General features: G+C 46.9%; 1 protein-coding gene across 1 annotated transcript; it reads left to right on the forward strand.

Moving 5' to 3' along the window:
• The first annotated feature begins 1966 nt into the window (after nucleotides 1–1966).
• On the forward strand, nucleotides 1967–2953 carry GPR6 (G protein-coupled receptor 6). Its single transcript, XM_058836962.1, has one exon. The coding sequence runs from the start codon at nucleotides 1967–1969 to the stop codon at nucleotides 2951–2953; it is 987 nt and encodes a 328-aa protein (XP_058692945.1).
• The last annotated feature ends 21950 nt before the right edge of the window (nucleotides 2954–24903 follow it).

A 24903-nucleotide genomic window follows, 5' to 3' on the forward strand; every position in this document is an offset into this window, starting at 1 on the left:
AAAGGAAAAATCTTTACAGTTGAGGGTGAAGCAGAGCCACAGGCTGCCCAGAGAGTCTGTATAATCTTCTTCCTTGAGGATACTCAGACTTGACTGAACGAGACCCTGAGGAAAATCTTTGCACCGTTGGTGCTGTCCCCGCTCTGAGCAGGTGGTGGGACAGGAGAGATGCCTCAGACCTGACCTCCACTGGTCCCTTCCAAATTAAGTTTTTCTGAGATCTGTGTTTCAGAATTCCTGGGGAGCAATGGCTTCAGCTGTTTACAGAGGTACAGAGTGTCCACAGCTTGTCTTGATGATAATGTTTAGCCTGCAGGAGGACATTGACAGGGGTGGATGTAATGAGTGCTGACACTAATTCTCTTTGAATGTGCCCACCTTTTACTGTGGCACAGCCTGCACGCTTTCTTCGTTTGGACTGCTCAAGACAGTAAACACATTTTCTTCTAATGTATTTTTCAAAATTGCGTCTAGATGGTTTGCATGCTGTTCCCATAACTGAGAGGTTATTTTGTCTCCACATTCTTTTGATCGTCAGTCACAGAACAAACACAGTCTCCCAGACTGAGGTGGGGATACCTTTTGGCTTGTCCCCTAGGAAAGCTGTGTTGCTGCAGAGGGAAGCTACCCACTGCCCACATTGGCTTGATCCTGTTTCTGCCAGTGTGGTCACAAGAACCTTATCCTTTGACCACATCAATATGTATAAATATCTCAAAGGCAGGTGTCATGAGGATGGTGCCAGGCTCTTTTTGGTGGTCCCCAGTGGCAGGATGAGGAGCAATGGCTGTACACTAAAATGCAAGAAATTCTACCTCAACCTGAGGAAGAACTTCTTTACATGGAGGGTGGCAGACCACTGAAACGGGCTGCCCAGGTAGGTTGTGGACTTTCCCTCTCTGGAGACATTCAAAACCCACCCGGACATGCTCCTGCATCACAGGCTCTATATTGACCCTGCCTTGGCAGGAGGGCTGGACTGCATGATCTCCAGAGATCTCCTCCAGCCCTCATGATTCTGTGATTCTGCTTCATCTGTTCATGCTTTAGAGAGGAAACATGCTAGCTGCTACTTCGCTGTGAGACACAAAGGGTGAGACAAGGAGAGAGCTGGCATCTTTTATGCCCATGGGATTGAGTCTTTGACCTTATCATTTCGGGGACCTCAGAAAACAGTGTGGATGCTTTCGGTGGTGAACAGAATGTTAGCCCCGGAGTACAGAGAGCGTAACTGCGGAACAGGCTTTTTCACAGCTGTTCCGAGCGCACACTTCCATCCGGCGGAGCACGGAGCTCCCGCTGGGCTCTGAGCCCTTACAGCGAGCGCTGCACGGACGGCACCCACCTCGGGAGAGCCGGAGAGGAGCGGGGGGAGAGCAGCGGGAGGAGCGCCTCCTTGTGTGTGCGAGTGTGCGAATGTGCGTGTGCCAGTGTGAGTGTGCCAGTGTGAGTGTGCGAGTGTGAGTGTGAGTGTGCGAGTGTGCGTGTGCCAGTGTGAGTGTGCGAGTGTGCGAGTGTGCGTGTGCCAGTGTGAGTGTGCGAGTGTGCGAGTGTGCGTGTGCCAGTGTGAGTGTGCGAGTGTGAGTGTGCCAGTGTGCGTGTGCCAGTGTGCGTGTGCCAGTGTGCGTGTGCCCACTTCGCGCTCCCGCTGCCCCCGACCGAGCCCTGCGTGCCCCGGAGCCGTGCGGGCAGAGCGGGCCGGCTCTGTCCCCGCTGCCCGGTCCCCGCCCGGCTGTCCGGGCTGCCCCTGCCCGGCCCGCCCCTGACGTGTGCTCGGGGCGGGGCGCGGGGGCGGCCGGGCCGGCGGGAAACTTCTGCGCCTTCAGCACCACAGACAGGGCGGGCGCGGTGCCGCCGCCCGGCATGCGCGCCCCGCTGCCGCCCCTCCGCCGCCCCGCCGTCTGCCCGCGCCCCACCGCCGCCCCACCGCCGCGCTCCCCGCACAGCCCCGGCCGCCCGGCCGGCGATGGAGGCAGCGGCAGCCCTGAACGAGAGCGGAGCGGCGGCCCCGAGGCTGCCGGCCGGCGGCGGCAACGCCTCGCTGGAGCTCTCGTCTCGGGCCCCCGCGCCCGCCGCCCTCAACCCCTGGGACGTGATGCTCTGCGTGTCCGGCACCGCCATCGCCTGCGAGAACGCCCTGGTGGTTGCCATCATCTGCTACTCGCCCGCCCTGCGCACCCCCATGTTCGTGCTGGTGGGCAGCCTGGCCACGGCTGACCTCCTGGCCGGCCTCGGCCTCATCCTCAACTTCGTTTTCCAGTACGTGATCCGCTCGGAGACGGTCAGCCTGCTGACGGTGGGCTTCCTCGTCGCCTCCTTCGCCGCCTCCGTGAGTAGCCTGCTGGCCATCACGGTCGATCGCTACCTCTCCCTCTACAATGCCCTCACCTACTACTCGGAGAGGACGGTGCTCTGCATTCACACCATGCTGGCGGGTGCCTGGGGGGTCTCCCTCTGCCTGGGGCTGCTGCCCGTCCTGGGCTGGAACTGCCTCCACGACCGCACCTCCTGCAGCGTCGTCAGACCCTTGACCAAGAGTAACGTGACGCTGCTGTCTGCCTCTTTCTTTCTCATTTTCCTCATCATGCTCCATCTCTACATCGAGATCTGCAAGATCGTCTGCAGGCATGCCCACCAGATAGCTCTCCAGCAGCACTTTCTGACTGCTTCGCACTATGTCACCACCAAAAAAGGAGTCTCTACCCTGGCTATCATCCTTGGGACTTTCGGAGCCAGCTGGCTGCCTTTTGCCATCTACTGTGTGGTGGGGGATCCTGACTACCCTTCTGTGTACACGTATGCCACGCTCCTACCTGCTACCTACAACTCCATGATCAACCCCATCATTTATGCCTACAGAAACCAGGAAATCCAGAGGTCCATGTGGGTGCTCTTCTGTGGCTGCTTTCAGGCTAAAGTGTCCTTTCGCTCACGGTCCCCCAGCGATGTCTGAGTGACTCTTCTCTGTCGAACTGCACCCACTGACAATCTACCCAGTGAACTATCACAGTGCCTGTTCTAAACTTCAAACCACGTCGTGAAGTCATTGGAAACATGCTTAAGTATTAGCACTTTATACATATTTGTATCTCGGAGAGTGGTTCGGGGTATGGAGTTTCGGGTTCCCTGAAAAAAAAAATAACAATGTGGTTGTATATAAATTTGCACATCACATTTGTGAAGTGAAGACATTCCGGTACCGCTTAATTATAGCACCTTATTTCTAGCTGCTGACCTGCCAAAACAGTGTTGCCTTTCTGAAGGGCAGAGAGAAAGAAAGTTGTGTTCGTGTTGTATTTCTAAGTGTGTGTGTTGGGGGAGGGAAGGGGGTGGGGATGTATGTATGTGATGTATGTGTCTATCTATACTTTGCTGCACAACATTGATAAATTATAACATTTTGTATACAAATAAACATACATAAAATATAACAGAACCATGTGTGTTTAGATGCATTTAGAAAGAAGAGAGCTGGCAAATTTGCCGGCTGAGCAAAGTCCCATTGTTTACTTTTGAAGGCTCCCCATGTAATTCTGCTTTAAAAGATCATCATTCACTGTGGAGATGAAATGCTGGACCAAGAAAAGCACCTTCCTGCTTGTTTGTTTGTTCTCTACTTTAGTCTGGCAAAGAGTAACGAAGAGCACAAACTCTTTTTTTTTTCTTTTCTTTTTTTTTCCCCTACAACAACCAAAGAAACAAATAGCCTGATCAAATGGGCTGCTTGTTGCAGTTATTCACCAGGTTCCCAGCAGCTTTAATTTTCAAGTTATAAATTAACCCTTTACAATAATGACCCATTTAAAAATTATCAGACTTTGGGGAAAAGCATTCTCTAAGCTGGGTTCTTTTTTCCTGTTTTCATCTAATGCCAAAAGGGAAAAAAGGAAAAGGAGGGGGGGAAGCACAGTATTTTTTCCCAAAAGCCTATAAATGCCACAATATGTAGACTTTCCTTATCATCTGCAGCCCTGAGGGGAATCTGAATTGTTTCTCTGCCTCCTTGTGTTTGGACTGCATGCTGTAGAAAAAGTCATTTAAGTGCATCTTTGCTGTCTGCCTGTCTCAGAGCAGTATACAGTCTTCTGACAATTCCATGGCTTTGTGGCTTCAAAGAGTCCATCAGAGGTCAATGTTGTTCAGAGTTTGGAGCACTCCTTCACCCAGGTTCAAATCCACCAGTGTCTGATTTATTCAGAACAATGGCACGTGCAGCAGATTTCAGAAGCAGTGTTGCTGTTCATTTATTTGTAGTTATGCTACACTTACATCTTGGTTATATTATAATCACTACCATTTCTGTTTGTGCTTAAGGGCTGAAACAGATTACAGTTACCTGCATGGTACCATATAGAAAGTTTGGACTAGTGCTTTTCCCAGTTTATGACTGGGCAATGGATCAAACTTCTGCCTGCTGGGTCCACAAGGATTCAGCAAGCCTCAGAGAGGCTGTGAATCAGTAATGCTGTATTATGTGCAAGTATTATGAAACCCAGCATCATTTCACTGATAATACAAAGATATTTCATTTAAAAGAAAAATGGGTATTCCAGACTGCTAGTTCCACTATTTTTATCAGTTCTAATAATCATAAATCTGACATTGTAATTGATGCCTACCTTCAGGCATGCAGTTCATCAGGGAACTGTTGCAGAGGTGTTACAAATATAATTCAAACTATATTTTATTATAGGTCAAAATACTGCTCAAATTAAGAACTCTCTAGTTGCTTTTAAAAAAGATTTTTTTACCCTCTTTTTAAGCCCACATCTCATACGCTATGTCTAAGCCATCAAATAAAAGAGGACCCCCGCTCCAGCCCTGTGGCTGGGTGGCACACAGTGTGCTCAAGTTCCCTTCCCCTTGCAAAGCCAGGGACCAAACTGCTGTCTGGAGCATCCTCACCATTCTCTGACCTCTCCCTGCAGAGACTCAGCCAAAGGTGCTGCAACACTCACAGCAGTAACTGCTGAGGGAAAAGACCAGTGAGCACCTCAGACAGGTGAAATGTGGCAAAGCTTTCTGTTAAAACTAGAAAACATGCTATCAGCTAGGCTTTATCTTCATAAATCTTTGTCATTCCTGTATTGACTGCAACAAAACCATGGGAGAGGATTGCTGAGTGCAGATTCCCAGACCCTGGCACTGACCCTGCACCCAGGTGTGAGATGGTATGTAGGACCTGAGCAGGCTTCTGGCAGCCCTGTACAGGCTCTGAAGACCTAAGGCTCTAAAACCCTAAGGAGAAACTTCTTACCCTTACTTTCAGTCGTTAGGGGGGCAGAACCTGCCACAGATCACCTCTGACACAACATGCCTCCTTTAACCCTGTCTGGCATGGGAGGATTTTCACTGTTAATACATTGCACAGTGACATGCTGTATAAAAATTAGATAAAAAACTTAACTGAATAGAATCCTACTTCAATAATAAACCACTTAATCGAGGAGTGTAAAGGATTTAGCTGAGTTACTCTTCCAATTTTAGTCCATGTTGCTTTAAATGAGACTTTGTTCCTTTTTCTGTTTTATGATCACATTTTCAGTTACTACTTTCCCCAATGATTCACTGTATCTAAAAAATAAAGCTGGATCTCTCCTGTTAAAAATGTGACACTTTCAAAGTGTTGCCCCAAGCATTCTTCTCTTCCAGGAAGAAAATTCGGGTTACAGTGATCTTAGCCATTCATTTTCCTGAGACAATACAGATGCAAGAGTTTTTTCTATATTCCACATTCAGAAAGATATGCTGACTCACAATTTCTAGGAAAAACTAAGGTAAAATATGAGAGAGTATTTTGCTAGGTTTTGGTTAGCCCTGACAGTGGAGTTGATATCAACCCATTTGCGGTAAAATACAGGTTTAATTTTCAAAGTGAATCCAGATCTGCAGGAACACCTGAGTGGAATGACCTAAAGGAGGTTACCTAATCTCTTCTCTCCCCAAACAACATCTCATTTTAGATGATGGAGGAAGTTCAGGAGTTATAGCATGACACCTGTATTTTTCTTTCAGAGTTTTTTTCTTGAAACAGCAGACATTTATTTGAGAAAATGGTGTTACATTTGCAGTATCTGGGCCCACAAACTCCTCCTGTTATCAGATGATGGCACTTTGACCTTAATAATGAAATTATTTAGAGAGACAAAAATCCCTGGAGCCCCATTTCCAGTCACTGGGCAGGGCAGGGCTGTGACTCCCCCCAGTGGGAAGAAAGCCCAGGGGACAACCACATTTCTGCTCAAGGGGGACTGTGTCTGGTCTTTTATTTCCAAAAGTCCATGGGCAACTTTGCCTGCATGGAGAGCAGGACCGCAATGGCAATTGCCATTACTATTTCCTTGTCCCTGCAGGCCCATGGGCTCAATGGTTTTTATGTTCTCGTGTCAATGATGCAGTCTGTGAAGAGAGAAAACACACACTGAATGAGGTGCAAGGATTAGGCCCAATGTTTGGTTGTGGTGTATTCTTTGTAATCTTTTTTGGAAATGGAAATGAGATTTCTTGTTTTACCACTCTTAAAAATCTTTGCCTTATTCTGATCTAGGTAAAATAATGACAGACTTGGTATAAAGAGCTCCCAGACTGTTCCCACTGAAACCAGAGAAGTGATGCTCTATTGCACTTCAGCCAAGATAATGGCAGTATCTCATTACAAAAAAGTTATCATTTTGGGACAGGCCTCAGCTCTAATATTCATTAAAAACTAATGGTTCATCACCAACCTTGAAAATCTTAGAGGACTTGCAATGCCTTTCATGACCAAATCCCAGTTATTTGGTTTGCTTGAAGTACCTTTCGCTGTGACGAGCTCCCTTGTTTTGGCAGCAACAATTACAGAACGAAGAGCAGAGCTCTGATGGGGAAGACCTGGTTGGGAGCCAGACAGGGCTGAAAGCCCCACACGCTGCTTGATTTTCTGTGGGGCTTCTGCCTAAATCAGCAGTAAAACAGTGGAAAAGAGACTCACTCTGCAGGTTGCTTTGTATGAGTCACTGTATATTAAAAAGCCAGCTGGATTCAAAATCACAGGTCAAACAAAACCTCTTTATTTAGCTAAGCAAACAAAAAGACACAACACTTTTAAACCTGAAAAGTGAGTCTGTACATATTTTTATCAATGTAATGATCCACAGGTACTAAGTAACACCCAGCGAAGCATTAGAACCTCTAATTTCCATTCTGCTTCTCTCCCTCTAAAAATGATAAATTTTTGTAATGAGGTAAAAATAATTTCTGATATTGCAGCTGCCCCTCAGCATTTCAGCTACCTGTTGTAGCAGTCAATATTAAAAAGAAAAAAAAAGATGAAGGGAAATAAACAAAAATGTTTTATTTTTCTTACTGCTTTATGATGAGAAGTGTGACTTGGAAGGAGTGACCGAGCAGGTGAGATTCAGCTCTGCATGGAGGATGAGCACATCTGGATCTCACTTTAATGCTTGCTGGGTTTGCTTGTTTGGGGGGCAGTCTGTGTTGTGAGGTGTCTCCCCATCACCTGATCCTCCTCGAGCGACCTCCCTTGAAAGCTCACAGAAAGCAGCTCCCGGGCTGCTGCATTTTGCTCAGGAGTGTCTCACAAAAATCCCCTGGGCAGAAAACCGCTATGCCTTTCCCTGCCCTCTTGATGCTTAAGCTCTTTCCTCCGACTACAGAAAGCTCTCCCAGGGACAACATTCCCCAGGTGGCAGTTCCATTTATTGAGGGCAGTAACTCCAGTGTCCTGGAAATAACCCAGCTGCTACTGGGGCAGCTGGAGAGCGGTAAGCGCTGACTCAGTGCTGACAGCAGAGGTGGCAGCCGGTTCAGAGGAGGCAGGTCTGCTCGTGTCAGCTCTGTCTGCTGCAAAGAAGTGACAGAAGGCAGCGAGAGGTGAAACAGTGGTCAGGTCTCTGTGAAGGCTCCGCATGTTGCAGCAAAGTCTCACAGTGAAGGGCATTTTCTAGCAGATCCTCACTCTTTTTTAAAATTAATGTACTTTGTTGGCATCACAATACAAGTGGTGGGAAAGAAAGAGCAAAAGAAAAGGTGAATGTGCTTGTGTGTGGTTAGGGAAAGAGTGCAGTGGTTCACAGTATGACTCAGGGCATGGGAATGGCTTCTCCAGCAGGTACCTCAGATACATCAGCTGGCTGTGGTGTTCCCTTCCAGCAATGGTTTGGGGCCACACACAAGACAAAAGACCAAAAATATTTCCTCCACTGCAGCATTGTTTGAGTTATCCTCAATCCTACACCTCCTGAGCTGAAAACTACAAGTGCAGGCAGATCTCTTGAGCTGCCCAACCTTCCATTCAGACAGTGAAGGGAGAAACATAGTCCAGATTCAACTTTTGTCCTGCTTTTGAACACAATTTAACTTCCAGCTGCAAACCTAGACTTTGCAATCACCTACAAGACAATATGTTTTCTATCCCCTGCTGTCATCTGTGCCCCTGACACAAGGCGGTCTTTGCACTGTCCCTTGCACCTTCCTCTGTAGCACAGGCTCTCTCTCCATCTGTGCAAGACTGGAGTTATACCCATGCAGTAGCACATTTTTAAGGATGTGTCAGCACTTTAAAGTGAGAGTAAGATGCTTAGGATAAGAAGTAGGAAAAGGATTTAAGCACCCATGCACCTAAAGGCGGGCCTTTGGGCAATCTTGCTTGCTGAGTGGATGTGCAAATACCAAATCAATCAGCTGCTCTGTGCCTTTATCCACTGTGCCTTTATAGCCAGGCAGCAGCACATCCGCAAAGTGCTTTGCCCAAGCAACACCAGCAGCCTGGATGTTGCCTTTTCCCACTACACTTGGTGGGGATTTAGGTGTCTGTACACCTGTGTTTTCCACATGGCTTCATTTGCTAGGAAAGCACAGGAATACCACATAGGATAAGAATTATCCAGGTTTTTTGTCTCTGTGCTGTCCAACATTTCCACACACTTAATTCACTTCAGCAGGGAAAGGGGCTGAGCCCAGGACACTGGCAGATGGGGGTGTTTTTGTGCAATGGAGGTTGATCAGCACTGCTGGGAACACTTGCTTCTCTAGCAGGGACAAACTGCTTGCTGTGCTTCAGGCACAGGGGATGGATGGGGTCAGGAGGAGGCAAACTGTTGGGGAAGGAAAGAAATTCTGAACTGGGGGGAATATTTTATAGTTTTGGTTCTTTTTTTTTCATGCTACTCACTGTCTAGCTTCTGGCTGGTTTAAAACAATGTTGTTTTTCCAGAGATTTTCTCCAAGCAACCTGCTTGCTGTGCAGTTGCTTCATTTTGTAGTTTAATTGAAAGACTGAGATTTTTCAGGAAAGAATTGGAAAATAATTTCAAAGATTGAACTTGAACATTCTATTTTTTTGAGATAAAGCATACTTTGTGTGGATCAGCACTCATTTTATCACCACCAAGAAGATGGTATGCATATTAATAATTATATTTAAAACCAAGGCAGAAGGAGTGGTTCTGGAAATATTCTACAAGAGGTAGATTGTCTAAATAAAGGTTTAGTTTCCTATGAAATGTAATTAGATCTATGACATGTTTAAATAAAGGTTTAGTTTCCTATGAAATGTAATTAGATCTATGACACTTTTTGAATGACTGAATTATTTTTTTTTAATCAGCACCTTTGCATCACAGAGAGATAATATGATTGTATACCTGCAGATAGATATAATTTGTCACTTCTAGTAGTTGCTGCTTTTTATAGAAAGGAGTACATCTAGGTAATATTATGATGCTGTCAAAAGAAATGTGTTCTGATGGAAAATAAATGTCTCAGTTAATGTGGGGATCATGCTACATTCCAATATCAGTCCTACTTTTGATACTGTGGCCAATTTTTGTTAGTAAGTAGGAAGCTGGGTTTTCCTAAAGAATTTATCTGATTTTCCCAAGCAGGGGTGTATTTTTTTTTAAACTTCATTTTGAAGTGACAAATAAGGAGAATGGGAGACAAATAAGTTAAGGCTTCCCTCTTTCTGTTCTTGCTGTTATACTCATGTCTCGAAGAAAATATTAAATTATATTGAATTATGCTGCTCAAATGAATGCATCAGAAAACCTTTTGCAGGGAGAGTTTGGGTATGGAGTGTGATCTGTGCACCAAGCATAAGCCCAAGACTTTGAATGGCTCCCTTACTTGGACATGGCTGAAGATGGACTTCTTCATCGCAGGGATCTCAGCTGCCCCGTGGCAGTCCAAGGTGTCACGTGTGAGACAGGCACTTGGAGAGCAGCCCATTGTACGAGGCCTCACTAGTAACACTGGAACAGTGAGCTCTAAGAGTAATCAGATACTGCCTATTCATCATCAGGAACAGCTAATTGCATTATTTTTATTTTGAATGAAATTGGGAAGATTAGAACAGTTTGCTGTATGTGCTGTCACAGCGTTAGTTCCACGTGAGATGTGTTTGTGGGAAAGAAAGGCTCTGCGGAGCCCCACGACTGTCCCAGCCATGCTGAGGTAAATACCCTGCTGCTGTCTCCTCTGCTATGATAGCAGCATGCAGCTCTTATTGTGTCAACCAGAACATTTTCGCCTTTCATAAGACATTTTTAGAAGTTGGAAAAAGCTCTGTGTCTGCCTTCATTGTCATTAAAACTGGGACTTTTTGCCTAACCATGGTGATTAGGTGGATAATAACCCTACCATCCTGCCGTGCTTGGTCTGAAATGAGCACTTGTTATTTTATCTGAGCAGACAGAAACATATTGGATGTGTCTGATACTTGACCTGGCAATGTCAGTCCAGCTTCTCTATCATGCAGAGAGCAGAGCAGGTTTTACTGCCCAGCCATTCTCTGAGCCCATTTGTCTGCCAAGCTATGTGGCTGTTCCCACCTCTCCAGTGATTCCCCAATGCCTCAGCCAGTGCTGAGCAGGGCACGAACGCCCTGACACCCCCTCCCCACTTTATCCCTGCCACAAACAAAGGAATGTGTTGGTAGCACTCAGTGCTGAGGGGGCTCCCCACTTCTCATGGGTACAGCATGCCACTGGACAGTGCAAGGTGTGGAAGGTGTCTGATACTGCTCTGTGTAGTCGTAGGCGACAGCTGGACACCTGCATGGAAATCTGTGCTTGGTAATCCTCCTCTTCTGCAGGGCAGAAAATGATGATATGGGAAGATGAGTAGCAGTGAAATTGCCTGAGTGCTACCAAAGAACATCAGAAAAGGCTTTTTCCTCCTGGAAAAAGCTATCTGCTTACAGTGCACAGATAGGATGCCTGCCTTCTCTTCCCATTTTGGCAACATCCATATGCTTCTGTTATTCCTATTTACCTGTCTTCTTCCCCTGACACTCCCCTCACGTCCATTTCTTCCCCAAAGGTGGCCTTTCCTTCTCTTTTCCCTGAAGACCCTGTGACAATGGTATGTTTCCTGCTCTTGGCATGAGCTGTCTTTCCTAAAACATGTCTCAATTTCCTTTTCTTTTCAGATGGCACTCCTGCTGCTTCCCTCAGAGGAGTTTCACATGTGAGGAATTGGGTGGATTTTATTTTTCTTTCTACAAGTCTCCTCCCCCAGAGGGGACTGCTCCAAGTGTTACTTCTGTGCCACTTTTCCTCTTGCTGCATCTGAAGAAATCATAAATAATGAAGATCTGTTGGCCGGTCTGGCAGAGAGACAAGCAAAAATTACTGCATCTTTCAGACCTGCAACTCACTTGTCTCACAGCGCTCCTTAGAAGCACCTGTCAGTGACTGGTGGGGTTTATTCCCTGCTTTTTGAAAGTCACCAGAGGTGAAAAGACACAACAGGAGTGGTATTTTTCAGGACACTCAGTGTATTACACTCCTAAGGGCTTCAGAGTGAGCCTGACGCCTGACTGATGGCTTAGACAGCCTCACCACTATGTGCTGTTTTATGGCCAGGATAATTCTGAAGGGCCTGTCATGCCATTGGGTTTTCTGAAGGACATCTTCAAGACCTGTCTCTGGGGTGCAATAGGCAGGGAAATGCCCTGTGGCTCAGTTTTTCATCCCACCAGGGTAGGACCAGAAGAGGTAAATGTGGGTGTAGCAATGTGGTCCCACTGACAGAGCACAGCCAATATGCAGGCACACTCTAGATTGGTCTAAAAGCACCCCCACAGCTGCTTTTACACATATCAGAGAGGTCAATCAGACCTTTTGGTGGAGGTTAACATTCTCACCTTTCAGCAGGTGACCTCATCTGGCTTCTGGCAGTGGCTCCCATTTGATATGGACATACAAGCCTGGCTACCCCTGAGAGCAGGAAGCAGAAGGGAGGGATCAAAACAGGTAAAATGAGGAGGGCAGCTAAACTCAGGAGATCTGCAGCTGCCAGCTCCACCACAAGCCCCTCTGTGGCTCCCTCAGGGAAGAGGGTGTCTTTCCTCTCCTAGCAAGGTCACACAAACCCCAGATCTGGGGCAGGTAGTGGTGCTGTGCTGCTTGGAAACTTTCCTCCCCACTCTGCTTTGCAGCCTCTCAGAGAGGCTCCAGTCATGGTCTGGAGTTAGCTGACATTTTAATCACAAACTGAGACTGAGAAATACACATTTATGCCCTTGAACAAATCATCCACAGGCAGTAAAAATATCTTTTAGACAACCAAAGGCAGTTTTTACACCATCTTGCCTTTCACTGCATTCCCGAATGCCTTAATATGATGTTTATAACTTTGTCTGTCCTGGTATCACCTCTCTTTGCTTCCACACAGAGGCTGTTCCTGCTTCTTAAGATTACTCTCAGGTGGCCTCCCTTTAAAATGTATAACCCTATATAAATCCATAGCAACAATTTCTCGGCTGTTCCAGCACTTGGGGCTATCGATTGGCTGTGCTGTGCTCGCAGTGCTGTGGTTAGCCAGGTCCATACCCCCGCTTCACCCCAGCAGAGGCGAGAGAAGAGCTATTGCTCGGCTCGGTTTCCCATCGAGCTGTGTTTCCCAAGAGCTGCTTGCACACTCCATCCATCACAGAGTTGTTGTCTTTCTGCAAGCTCCTTTGTGCCATGACCTGATGGCAGAGGTTTCTAACTTTTGAAAATGTTTCTTTGTAGAGAGAGCAAGACCCTCCATGGTTTATATTATTCTTTCTGGCTCTAATTGCCAAGGTCTTACCTGAAGCTGATAGAGACGGCATGACTGAGGAATCTACAGCGCCTGGGAGCATTATTATTGCTCGTTTGTGCCTTGCTTGTGTTTATTTTTCTTTCTACAAATATGACAGCTGCTTTGTGAAAATACCTTTCACAGCTACAGTGAAGGAAGAAAGCCTGACACAACCCCCTCTTCTGTGTAACCTCTCAAAAGCAAGGGAGGACACCTTCATTTGGGTGAAATTTCTGTGTAAAGCCCCCTGTGAGAGCACTCACTGGGGGTGTGCTGCCAGAGCAGGAGGATGTACTGAGTCAGAGATGTCTGTCTCACCCAAAGTGTGACTCAATTTTCTCATAAATTACTTGGGTGATGGAGCAGGGACAATACTTACTCAGTGGGCAGCTGTCAGACATCAGGGAGGGGCTGCAGTTACCCTAGAGGATTGACTTGGTATTCTACATGATCTTATCAAGTCTGAAAGAGATTCTGGGAAAAAAAACAAAAGACATTTTGTCAGAAGCAAGCACAGCAAGCCAGTGGGAAATCAGCAGTGGAAATATCACTGTGGAAAGTGAGCAGCCATGCAACAAACACACGGAGGAGTATCATGAGGTGAGCTTGGTCAACAGCTTCTCCTCACCGTTTGTGAGGGGTCAGGGGAACTCCTTCAGTATGTGAAAGCTGCTGGAAAAAAGAGAAGAAAACTTGTGCATCTAAAATCCATGGTTTGTAGAACAATGAATGATGAGCTTAAATGGCAGCAAGGAAGACTCAGGCTTGACACTGGAAAACTGCCAGAAACAAAGGAATATAGGAATGATCTGTGTAGGGAGGTTAGGGAGACTTCATCACTGGAAATCTCTCAAAGTGACTTGCAAAGATCCACCTGAAACAGTACAGAGAGAATGATCCTGTCTCCAGAGAGGGTGGCAGGTCAAGTAAACTTGTGTGGTCTCTACCTGAGCTATTTTAGTTTGTCACTGTTACAGCCATGTGAACTTCTTCAGTTTGCAGTTTGAGTAGCAGGTAGTCAGGTGCTACAAATGCCACAGTTCTTTGCCTTCTCTTTAGTCCAGATTTTGTGATTACTTTCCAATTAATACAATGTCTAGACAGCAGAATGGACCCCATGGAAGCAGAATTGATTATAAGTAAATATGGTAGGTTTCCCCTCAAAATATTTCCTTCAGCATCTTCTTAATCAAGCATTGAATTAAGTAACCCTGAGGTTGCCTGTGTATGTGTATATACACATCTTTTAAAATCAACTTTTCTTTCATTGGACTTCCTTTTGTGCAAGCCCATTGCCAGGAGAGAGTGCTACAAATCATCCCTCACCACAGGAGGTGCTTTGGTACCTTCCTGTGATTACTGCTCCCAGCTGACCTGCGGGTTTTAAAGAGAAATGACTGGAGTCTGAGGACATCTGCACCTGCAGGTACCAGTCAAAGCACTCTATTTCACTGCAAAAATATTATGGAGTAAATCATCTTTCCTCTTAGCTAAAGCTGAGTTTGGAAACTGATGGCAAAAAAATAACAGTCTAGGAAAAATGTCTCAGGTAAAGTGTTTTCTATGGAAATGTTCTTTATTCCAGGTTACCTACAAACAATGAGGGAAGGGTTACTGAATCACTGCAAGCTCCTAATACCAGACTACCAGCCCCAGATCTGAGCCCTTCTAATTTTTATGGTGTGAGAGACTGCTTGCTGGAGAGCCCCCACTGAGCAGGGGCTGGTGTTACCCAAAATATCAAGGGGTGGAAGAAAATCTCCTTAAGGCACTGATACCTGCAGTATGTGCCCTGTAGCACCATAGAGACTGCAGATTGTCATAACAATGTGGGTAAACAAAAGGCCTTAAACTCTAGCCCAAGTCATTAGGATGCTGACATTAATTACAATTAAGGGAAAGTGACAGAATTATCGGTGTCTGACAGCAGAACAAAGGTGGGTGTTCATGTGCATATGTGCACAGGTCAGTGTCTGCAACCTCAGAGGACAGAGCTTATGGCTTTGACAGAAAGGTCAGGATAGGAGGGTTAAGGGATCACCCAGTTTCTGTTCAGGCCATACAGGGAACCTGTAGAAAGTAGCAGAAAATAATGCCATCCCTCTGTCAAACTTCAGCCAAGTTTTGCTGAGAAAGTTGAAGTAAAGCAAAGTGTCTTCTTGAAAGTCAGTCCTCATAATTGCCAAACAACTCCACCAACTTCTACAGCTGGTAAATAAAAGCAAATAAGGGAATCAATAAGTAATAATATAGCAGATAAGCTGATGAGTGAGAAGCTGTGTGCTCATATGGGACAGATCACATCAGACAAAATCAATAGCTGCCTTTGTCAAAGTTATAAGGCTTGGTGGTGGCAGCAGACATTTATCTAAATTACAGTAACTTTCTACAAAGAACCTTGTAAAAAACCTGGGGGAAGTAATCTGTTCAGGCAATCATGCTGCTGAGTTTGAATTAGACAAACTTGGTTAGATAAAAAAAAAAAAAAAGACAAGAATTCAGTTTTCTGGACTCAGGGATGCTGACAGGACAGAATAAGGATCAGGGCCCAGATGCTGCCAAACATCCATAAAGCTGTAGGGTGCACTGATCACCCTGTGCAGAAACCTACTCTTTCACTATGCTAAGTAACTGGTGCCTGAAAACCTATATATGGCTTTAAAAATCTGCATTACAGAGCAAGTTCACTGCCCATTGGTCTTCCATTTTTGCCAGTGCTCACCTGTAACACTCTGTCTCTCCATTCTCTCAGCTGAGCACACCCAGAGCTGCTGGTAACCTTCTTTAAAATGGTCGTAACAAAACACAGAGGAGACATGTGGGATCCACTTTCAAATAAAATGTTACCCTTCTTGATATCCTCTCAGAGAATTTACTTCTGTGTGAACATCAGGTTAGTACAGACATTTAGCACAGCCATGTGACTGCAATAAGAGTTAATATTGTATTATAGTTGGTTCTTCCTGTCGGTTTAGCCTTGAGGAGAAGGGGAGACATTACATAAACATCCTTTCTGCTATTAAAAAAACACTATTACTATTTTTAGTAATAGATTTTACTAAACTACTGTTAATTACTAAATAGTAATTAATAATATAATTCGTTAATATTGCTACATAGTACTTTTACTAAGTTACTATTAAAAAATCTTCCTGTAAGGAAGATATGTGACACAACAATAGGTGCAGCTATCAGCAATAGGAAAACTCCAATCTGCAGATAACTAGCCAAAAGAAAACAAATAGTTTAGCCAACATCATTGGCCACATTTATTGCAGCCTGTAAAAGGAAAATCTGCTCTTGAACAAGCTGCCAAAACCACGGGCACCAATACCTCAATATCTGGTCACTAATAAAGGTGCAGCCCACTGTTGGCACAAAAACCTTTATGAGAGGGGGATCAGTTACTTAATTTAAAGTGACTCAGGGGGCTGTTTGCCTTGCTAACCACGTTTATTGCAGAGCAGTCTGGCCCCTTGACTGAAGCTGTGCTGGCTCATGCCACAGCTCAGCCCTGCTCCACTTGTGCAGGGTCACTGAAAGGAGCAGGACAGGCACAAACCACCCCACGCACATGGGTGCTCTTGTGAGGCAGCAGGCTCTGAACTTATACACCTTCACTGATTTATTTTTGTGAAATGCTTGTTCTGCTGGCTCCACATAGAGAAGCACCTCTGTGAGCCATTCTCCAGCAGCTTTCCTTGGAGGGATGTTGGGACTTGTGCTGTGAACATGAGACACAGAGGTCTTAGTGTTGTCCCTGCCTTCCTTCTCTTCTTCCCAGGGGTGGAAAGAGCCACTCTGTGCAGGTTGTTCCTCCCCAGATGTGGGTGTGCACTGCGAGAGGATTGCTGCAGCCTAGGGATGCTCCTGCACTGGGCTGGCTGCTGTAAAGGAAGGTGTTGCAGGAACTTTCTGCGAACAAGGGGATATATTCTGGAGCCAGCTGTGTCCCATTGGCAGACATGACACACACACTTCCAAGCTCTGAAGCACTGTGGATTCTTTTGGAAAAGAGAACTCAGGGTTTATCCAAAGTTATCTGGGTGATTTTTTAAAGAGAGCTCTCAAACTCCCTTGTATCTACATTGATCTGTGGCTTGCAGGAGCTCAAACCTGGCACACTGAGAGCAAGGAAATGCTTTGGGGTTTAGGAGCACTTTGTGCAGTTGGCAGGACATGGGCTGGTTGATAAAATCACCCAGAGGAGCAACTCTGAGCTCTGCACAGAGAGGAGCAGACAGACATTGCTCCTGCATCGGGCTGCCTGCTCTAAAGGGAGGCGTTACAAAGCTCTTGCTATAGGAACCAGCTCAGATACACGTTTTTGCTGTTTTCCTGTGGTTTATGGCCTTCCTATTGCTTGAGGAGACAAGGATGGTGGGGCTGTGATCCCTGCCTTCGCCCTCTGGGGGACGGAGGGATGGATGTGGGTCTGGTTGATGTGCTGAGCCCGCTGCAGGTCCCTCCTCAGGGTGGGGAGTCCCCTGGGCTTCGTGCCCCGCATGGTGCAGAGCTGCTCTGAGAGTGGCAGCGGAGCCATCTCTCCTTCTCCCGAGCTGAGCAGAGGAGAAGGATTTCTCAGTCACTCTGGGGGCTCTCGCAGGGCTCCTGCAGGATATTTTCCCCGGTGAGCAAGAGGCTGGAAGGACCCCCACCACAATCCCCATGTCCTTGAGCAGGTGGAGGCTCTGGTCGTGGATGGGTGGCACGGGTGACCTGGGAGTGCTCTCCTTTGATACCCTCTGTCACCAGGACTGGGGTGACCAGCAACGATCAGGACCCTGGGATGTCGCTCCGGGTACTGCAGGTGGTTTGCTGCCTTTTTGCTGCCTCTTTTAACTCCTTTCCTCTCTTAAAATAAAGAAATAAAGAAGGAAGGGGGCGGGGGGGGGAGGAAAAAGGAAAAAAATGGGAGAGCTATAAAAGCAGCAAGCAGCAAATGGAAAGCATGGCATACTTGGAAAATATGACAAAAGGATTAAAACCTGATGATTTTCTCTCCAACAGAGCACCGTGGCTGGGCAAGGGGCTGCTCTCCCCCCGGGCCGGGCTCGGCGCAGCGGTGAAATGCTGCCACCTCCCGATGCGCATCCCTGGCGCGGCCCCGCATCCGCTCCTCCCGGCAGGGATCCGGGGGATTTTTGGCTGCTCTGGAAACGCCGACATCCAGGCGGCTTTCGGCACGGCCTGAAGTGGTTTGTGGTTAGCACCCGGGGGCAGCCAGCTCGGTGATAAAGCAAAACCGCACACACCGTCTCCAGGCACAAACAGCACAAAAACGGGACCTCAGCTGCGTCCTATTTTGTGGTGGTTCATCAAATGTTATCTGATTGTGGGTGTTAGTGAAACAGCAGAGAAAGAAGCAGCCCTTCCAAAGCAAACAGCCAAAAGGAAAATATTTCACTTTAAATAGTATTTCTTTCATTATAATTACCATTTAATTATTATTCTTGCACTGAAATAAGAGAAATGAGAGGGCAAAGGTGGTGATGAATAGCTCTCGCTGGTCAGCAAAAAGGAGCATGTGTCCCTTCTCTAAAGACATACGACCTGCAAAGGGAGAACGGAAAGTTCAGCATTCCAAAGGTGGTCATCCTGCACAGGCAGATCAAAGCCTACTGGTGGATCCTGCAGCCCAAAACAGAAAGGCTGAAACACACCCATGGACATTTTGGCAGGAATGAGGACCACTCCTGAAGACACTGCCCCTTCAGTGGGGTTCTGCATTGCAGCGTGCAGGGTGTTTCATCCGCTGGGGCACTTGGGAACAGCCAAGGATACACTTTTGCTTTCAGAAAGGGACTCTTTACTAGAGAGGGGGACAATGTGGACTCAGGGACAATGGGAATGAGGACTTAGGACAAAGGTTAAAAAGCTTTAAAGGCTTTAAAGTGAAAGAGGGTGGACTAGATATAAGGAGGCAATTCTCCACTGTGGGGGTGTTGAGACACGGGAGCAGGTTGTCCAGAGGAGCTGTGGATGCCCCATCCCTGGCAGTGTCCAGGGCCGGGTTGGATGGGACCTTGAGCAGCCTAGCCTAGTGGTAGGTGTCCCTGCTCATGGCAGAGGGACTGGAACTAGATGATCTCTAAGATTCCTTCCTACCCTAACCACTCTTGTTCTATTATTCTATGAAGGAACAGTACTGCCCCATATTTGGACCAGGAGAGCCGTCATGGCTGGTACCAACCAAGGGGACAGGGTGGTTTTCTGGAGGCTCCCAAAGGGATGCTGGTGGCCAAGCCTTCATCCCAGAGCCTGGATTTGGCCTTGCACCATGTCATGATGATGACAGAGCTCACACGGGCTGAAAGTGCCATCCAAACCTGATGGATTCAACAGGTACTGCTTGTCCCTGCTCCTCTGCACTGACACCCCAGGGGTGCAGGCAGGCATGCCTGACACAGGGTGCTGTCTTTCGGGCTGGCAATTACAGTGCTTTCTCTCTTTTTCCCTTTCATCTGTCAGATAAAGTGCTGGCAGCTGAAAGATCCCAGCTGGCACGTGTGCCGAAGCGGCAGCAGACCAACGCACCCAGACACCGTGGAGCACCCAGCTGTGCTTCTGAGCCTGCTCTCACACAGGGTGATATTTTTTGATGCAAACTCTAGCACTTGCTCTTTACTTAAGAGGGCGTAGCTATGTGTTTTAAGAATAAACACAGTACGCAATCAGCACGCTGCCCTGGGCACAATGGGAGTGAAGAAGCTTCCCGGTCAGGGAGGCAGCCAGAGGCAGCAGGAGCAGGGTCTCGCTCCCCATCTCTGCACTGCAGAGAGAACACGGTCTGAAATTTTGCTCCAGCAATGCTAAGAATAATATAGGAGATCAAAAGGCTAGTTTAATCTCTGGGGATTGCAAGTCTGCAGAAGGTTTGCTGTAGGAAGTAAGAGAATAGCTGTTTTGGAATGTCTGAGAAGCAGTGGTGATGCTCTGCTCTATTTTTGGATAGCTTTCTGTCAAAAGCAGCGGTTCAGCTAACCAGCTTCTGATGCCTTAAAGCATAGTGCTAGTTAAAACTGAAGGTTTGCAAGGGCCTGGTTGTTGCACTGGATTAGAAGAAACGTTTTTAGGTTTCATATTGGGCGTTCATTAGGTTTTTAGGCGCATATTGAGCACAAATGAATTGATACATCCTCTAATCTCCACCTGATGAACCTGATGAAGGGTGAAGGACAAAGGGCACAGATCACCTTCAGGCCTGCTGTTGCCCCAGTAAAACCGGCCCTAAGCACAGGTTAGGGTGGCAATCTTGGGAATGTGAACTGTGTGTTGAAGAGCAGCACAGAAGCAGCTGCAGCTGAGGATGGATGCAAGCACAGCTCTCTGCTGGCTCCTTCCCACCGCCGTCCTGGTCTGTGCAGAGCTCTGCTTCCTTTCATGTAATCAACAAATTAGGTTCTGTAATTTGCCTTACAAACAAGACTCTCATATACTCACTGCCTTTTTTTTTTTTTTCAGAGGTTTAGCAAGCAAACAGTGGGAGACGAAAGAATTAAAGCCATAAAGTAATCTGCATATAATCAGTAATTACCATGAATCAAACCCTCCTTCAGTTCAGCTGGTTATTATTTCCCTGATAATGTAATTCCCTGCACTGACAAAACTAGGAAATACTCATTTTCACCAGAACAGCAAATAATTTCCTGCTGTGCCTATAATACTGTATCATGCAGTTTAGTGACCACATAAATCCAGCTAATGAAATTTATGGAGAATATGAGGACTACTAAAAACAGGCTAGAAACCTGAAAAAGTAATTGCTCCCATATGTGTTGGGAGGGGATGATATTTTGCCAGCAGACCTCTGCTAAACACTTCTTACAGGTGTCACAGACTGACCAGCACTGGGAGCTGATGTGGCTGGCAGCAGGGTGCTCCAGCAGGAATTTGTGAAGTCTGAATGTGGGGTGACAGTCAGGGGTGGCTGCTGCCCCTTCACCTTGTCCTTGTGGGATCTTCTCAGGCCTTGTGGCACAGGCCACAGTGGCCACTGCTGGGGCAGAGCTTTGGCACACATCTTCCCAAAAATTCCTCCTGGTTTCAAGGGATGTGAAGTCAGCATTGTGGGGATACTGTGGGGATAAGGGTGGCTGTACCCCCACTTGCAGGTTCTTCAGGAGAACTTCACATCCTGGGATTTTGCAAACTGCAGAGATGTGGCAAGTCAGTGGAAAGCTTCAAAACCCAAGGAGGCAACAAAGCCTGGCCTTAAAATTTCTGGGATTTAGCATGGTAACTTTTCCCTGTGACCTTAGAAGTTTCCATCAGAGAGATCTACAGAGAGTGAGTTGCAGGAGCTGTCTGGGAAGTCCCAATATATTTGTCTGCTCCCAGAGCTGGACTCTCTCTCCTGTGGAAACAGGGACTGAGTTGCTCTTTCTACCTCAAATTCATCCAAAGATAACCATTGGCACTGAAACTTCCCTGGCAGGTGATGGAGCACAGCTGTCATGCAGAGAACAAAGTATACAGAAGCAAAGGAATTATCTTAATGTTTTCTTCTAATTAACCACAGCTGAATTACTGCCAGGATTCCTACTGACCAGCAAAGGATGTTGGCTTGTGGGGAACACCTGTCTTGTTTGGAAGCATTGCTAGCTTCTTTGTGCTTTTAAAACCCAGAAGATACATCCTTATCTGGGGTTCAGTGTGGGGGGCAGCCCCTTGCCCAGGCTGCTTGATGGCCCCCTACATCCCTGTATAGGGCTATGTGTCCTGCTGGTGATGCTAACAAGCTGCGTTTGGCTTTGCCAAAATGCAACTTGGAAAAATCCAGCCTCCAGCATTTGCTTGGCGTGAAGGAAAATTTCTAAGGCTACACCAGCATGCCAAGACCTGAGCTGTGAGCTGCTTTCTGACAAGGTTAGAAGTCTTGGGCAGATTCTGGAGTTATTTCTGGCTGATACTGAAGTGCAAAATCAAGCTCTGACAATATGACACTGAGCATGGATCTTGCTCCACAGGAGGCACTGGGGTGAGTTGAGGAGACCTGCTCTGAAATTTTAAAATTGTGGAGAAGGAAATGCCTTGCAGAGGAGTAGAAGTGGAAGATCTCATGAAAGAGGTGATTTTTTTCATCTTTTCATGGAATGATACTGCTGTGAAGCTGTGCAAAAATGTCACAAGGTTTGCAATAAATGACACTGACATTAAAATGAGGGAGTCGGGAAATGAAAACGACCTGTCTGTAGGGGGCACTCAGCTGTCTTGTGTCTGAAAGTGAAGTTATTGAACCATCAGGTAAAGAAACACAAGAATGGGAATACTCAGCCCCGTTTGGTGAGAGATGCTTGATGACTTCTCTGATCTGTACCCAAACACTTCCAGTTGCCAAAATGAAGGTAGCTGGAGCAATTGCTCAGAGCCTGCAAATATGGTAAAAATAAGAATTTAGAAGAAATGGGATGGATGCAATTTGCTTTAGTGGCTGTTACTGATGCTGCTGTCAAGGGTTGCTGGCAGCTGAGGAACATGAGCGATGACTAATGTGGCAGAACCCATTCTCCAGGCACAGGAATTAGCAGGGGGGAAAAATGTCTGCTTGCAGAGGGCAGAGATCAAAGAATAAGCACAGGCTGTGCAGTATCAATCAGTCCCATGGCAACAGAATGGGGTGCAGAGCTCCAGCCTAGCCGTATCTGCTCTGTACCCCAGTGCCCATTTCCTGAGGTTCGTCCGTGTGTCCTCCTCTAGCAGCAGCTGGGATGGGGATGAGGTCCCCATCCCCTGCCTGCTCCTCCTGGTGCTGTGCTGCCAGGCATTCATTAAGCCCTCCGAGCTGCCAGCCAAGTCACTCGCTCATGGGAGCGCTCTCTGCACGCACGCTGGCAAAAAGCAAGTCCCCGGCTTGCCAGGAACCCGCTTTTTGAGCACTTAAACCCTACCCAGCTCATTAGGGCTGAACGAGGGAAGGGAGAGCAGTCCCAAGCAGCTCAAAGGACAGACGGAGGGAACTCACATCTACCGAGGGCTGGTGATGTACTCAAGAAGCAGATTGGGAATCAGGGAGGTCTCTCCCAGCTGCAGCCGCAAGGAGCGTGTGTAAAATTCTCCTGTGGGCAGAGTACCACCCCGGAGAATCGTTCAAGTGTGAAAAGTTAGTCAGGAGGGGACAGGAGAGGGGGGAACTGGCGGAGGCTCCAGAAAGGGAGATCACTGCTGCTGCTGCCCCTGGTTTGTGGCTGTGATTCCTCCCCTGGTGTTCAACGTCCTTACTTACAAAAGAGAATCGGGGAGAGTAAAACTCCTTCTGGCCTGTAGCTGAGGAGACAAGCGGACACTTGATGGAGCTGTAGTCGAATTTCTGTCAGATCTTTTGCTGATGCAGAGCCTGTGCGGAGGCTTTGCCTCCGCGTCTCCTCTTGGAGCTGCTGTGGTTTGTGGCAGCGCTGGGCTGCGGGCGCTGCCGTGACCCTGCGCTGCTGCTGTGGGTGCGCTGCCCTGACCAACAGCGGCTTCTGCTCCTCGTCCTGAGCCCCCCTCCCCTGGGGATCCATGGGCTGGGGACACTGAGATACCGCAGCCCACGGCAGAGCCCGTTCCCAGCTGCATCAGACAAAGGCTCAGCCTCCAGGTAAATCACACGGGGATGCACTTCAGGGCTGGCAGCCGCATCCAAGCCAAGCTGGTCCCATCATCCTCAAGAGTCTGTCGCAAGGCCTTGGGGACTGCGGGTACCTGTTGGCAGCCTCGGGTCCCAGGGCACTTTTTGAGGAATGCTAATCTGCGCATCCATCGGACAGGCAATGGTGCATCAGTGTCCACCTAAGTGCTGAGGAGTGCTCTCCTGTGTAACATGCAGAAAAAAATAATTTTATCAACTAAAGGTCTTTCAATATGCCTCCTGCTTTCAAAATCCCAATTTACTGGGAAATAACATAATCCCTTAATATTACCTAGTATTTAATCTTTGCTTTTCATATCACACCACCAAAAAAAACCCAAAACAGAATTATGTCTCTTTTTAATTTTTACTCCTCTAGTCCTTGTTCTCTTCCATTTACTGATTTGGTTTTGGTTTATCCATGATGGCTGCATTGTTACTGTTTCATCTTTTGATAAAACCCCCGAGTGACCAATTCTACACCTCCCTAGTCATCTGCCACCAAGCAGATTTCATTTCTTCTATGCACTTTATATTGTTCTTCCCCCCACCTCCAATTCTCAGTAGGAGATGTAGATAATTTTTAACTGTCCCAGATTACAGTTTGAGAAAAGGGTGAAGACAAAGGTTTCTCTTCACTTATATGGAACATTACTGACACATTATTTTTGTGTCAGACTTCAAGCCTTGGTTTTAACCAGCTGCTGCAAATGTAGAGAGGTAAACAACAGACTCCGTAAACAGTTCAATACAGAAGACTTGATTTAGTACCCTACAAGACAAAGCAATCAATAATCTATTACACATCTAATCACAGGCATGAAGAGCCCAGCAGCTCTCTGCACAGCATTCCACCAAACAAGAAAGGCAGCTGGAGACCCACAGTAAGAGGGACACAAATCTCCAAGACAGCAAATGCACTAGAGTTGATCTACAAACACAAATATTCAAATTCAACAATCACCTCTTGCTACTAGTGAATCATGCTATTGCTATCTGGAGACGAGTTGCTATGGCAGAAAGCTGTAGCAGTGGCAGAAGGCCAAGAATCCTGCCTTTGAAATGTTAACTGAATTTAACTCTTGACTTTTCACAGACAAGGTTCATTACATTGTGCGACTGTGTCATATTAAATGAGTGCTTTGTCTGCCCTGGGTACTGGCTTGGAAGGGATATTATTTATCAGCAGAACAGCAAAACAGGTCAATAGCAACCATTTGTAAATA

The sequence above is a fragment of the Poecile atricapillus genome, chromosome 3 (genome assembly GCF_030490865.1).
Source record: "Poecile atricapillus isolate bPoeAtr1 chromosome 3, bPoeAtr1.hap1, whole genome shotgun sequence".
NCBI classification, from domain to species: Eukaryota; Metazoa; Chordata; class Aves; order Passeriformes; family Paridae; genus Poecile; species Poecile atricapillus.

Bases quoted from the DNA above. Each gene is read 5' to 3' on its own strand.
- GPR6 (XM_058836962.1), top strand. From the start codon at position 1,967: ATGGAGGCAGCGGCAGCCCTGAACGAGAGCGGAGCGGCGGCCCCGAGG.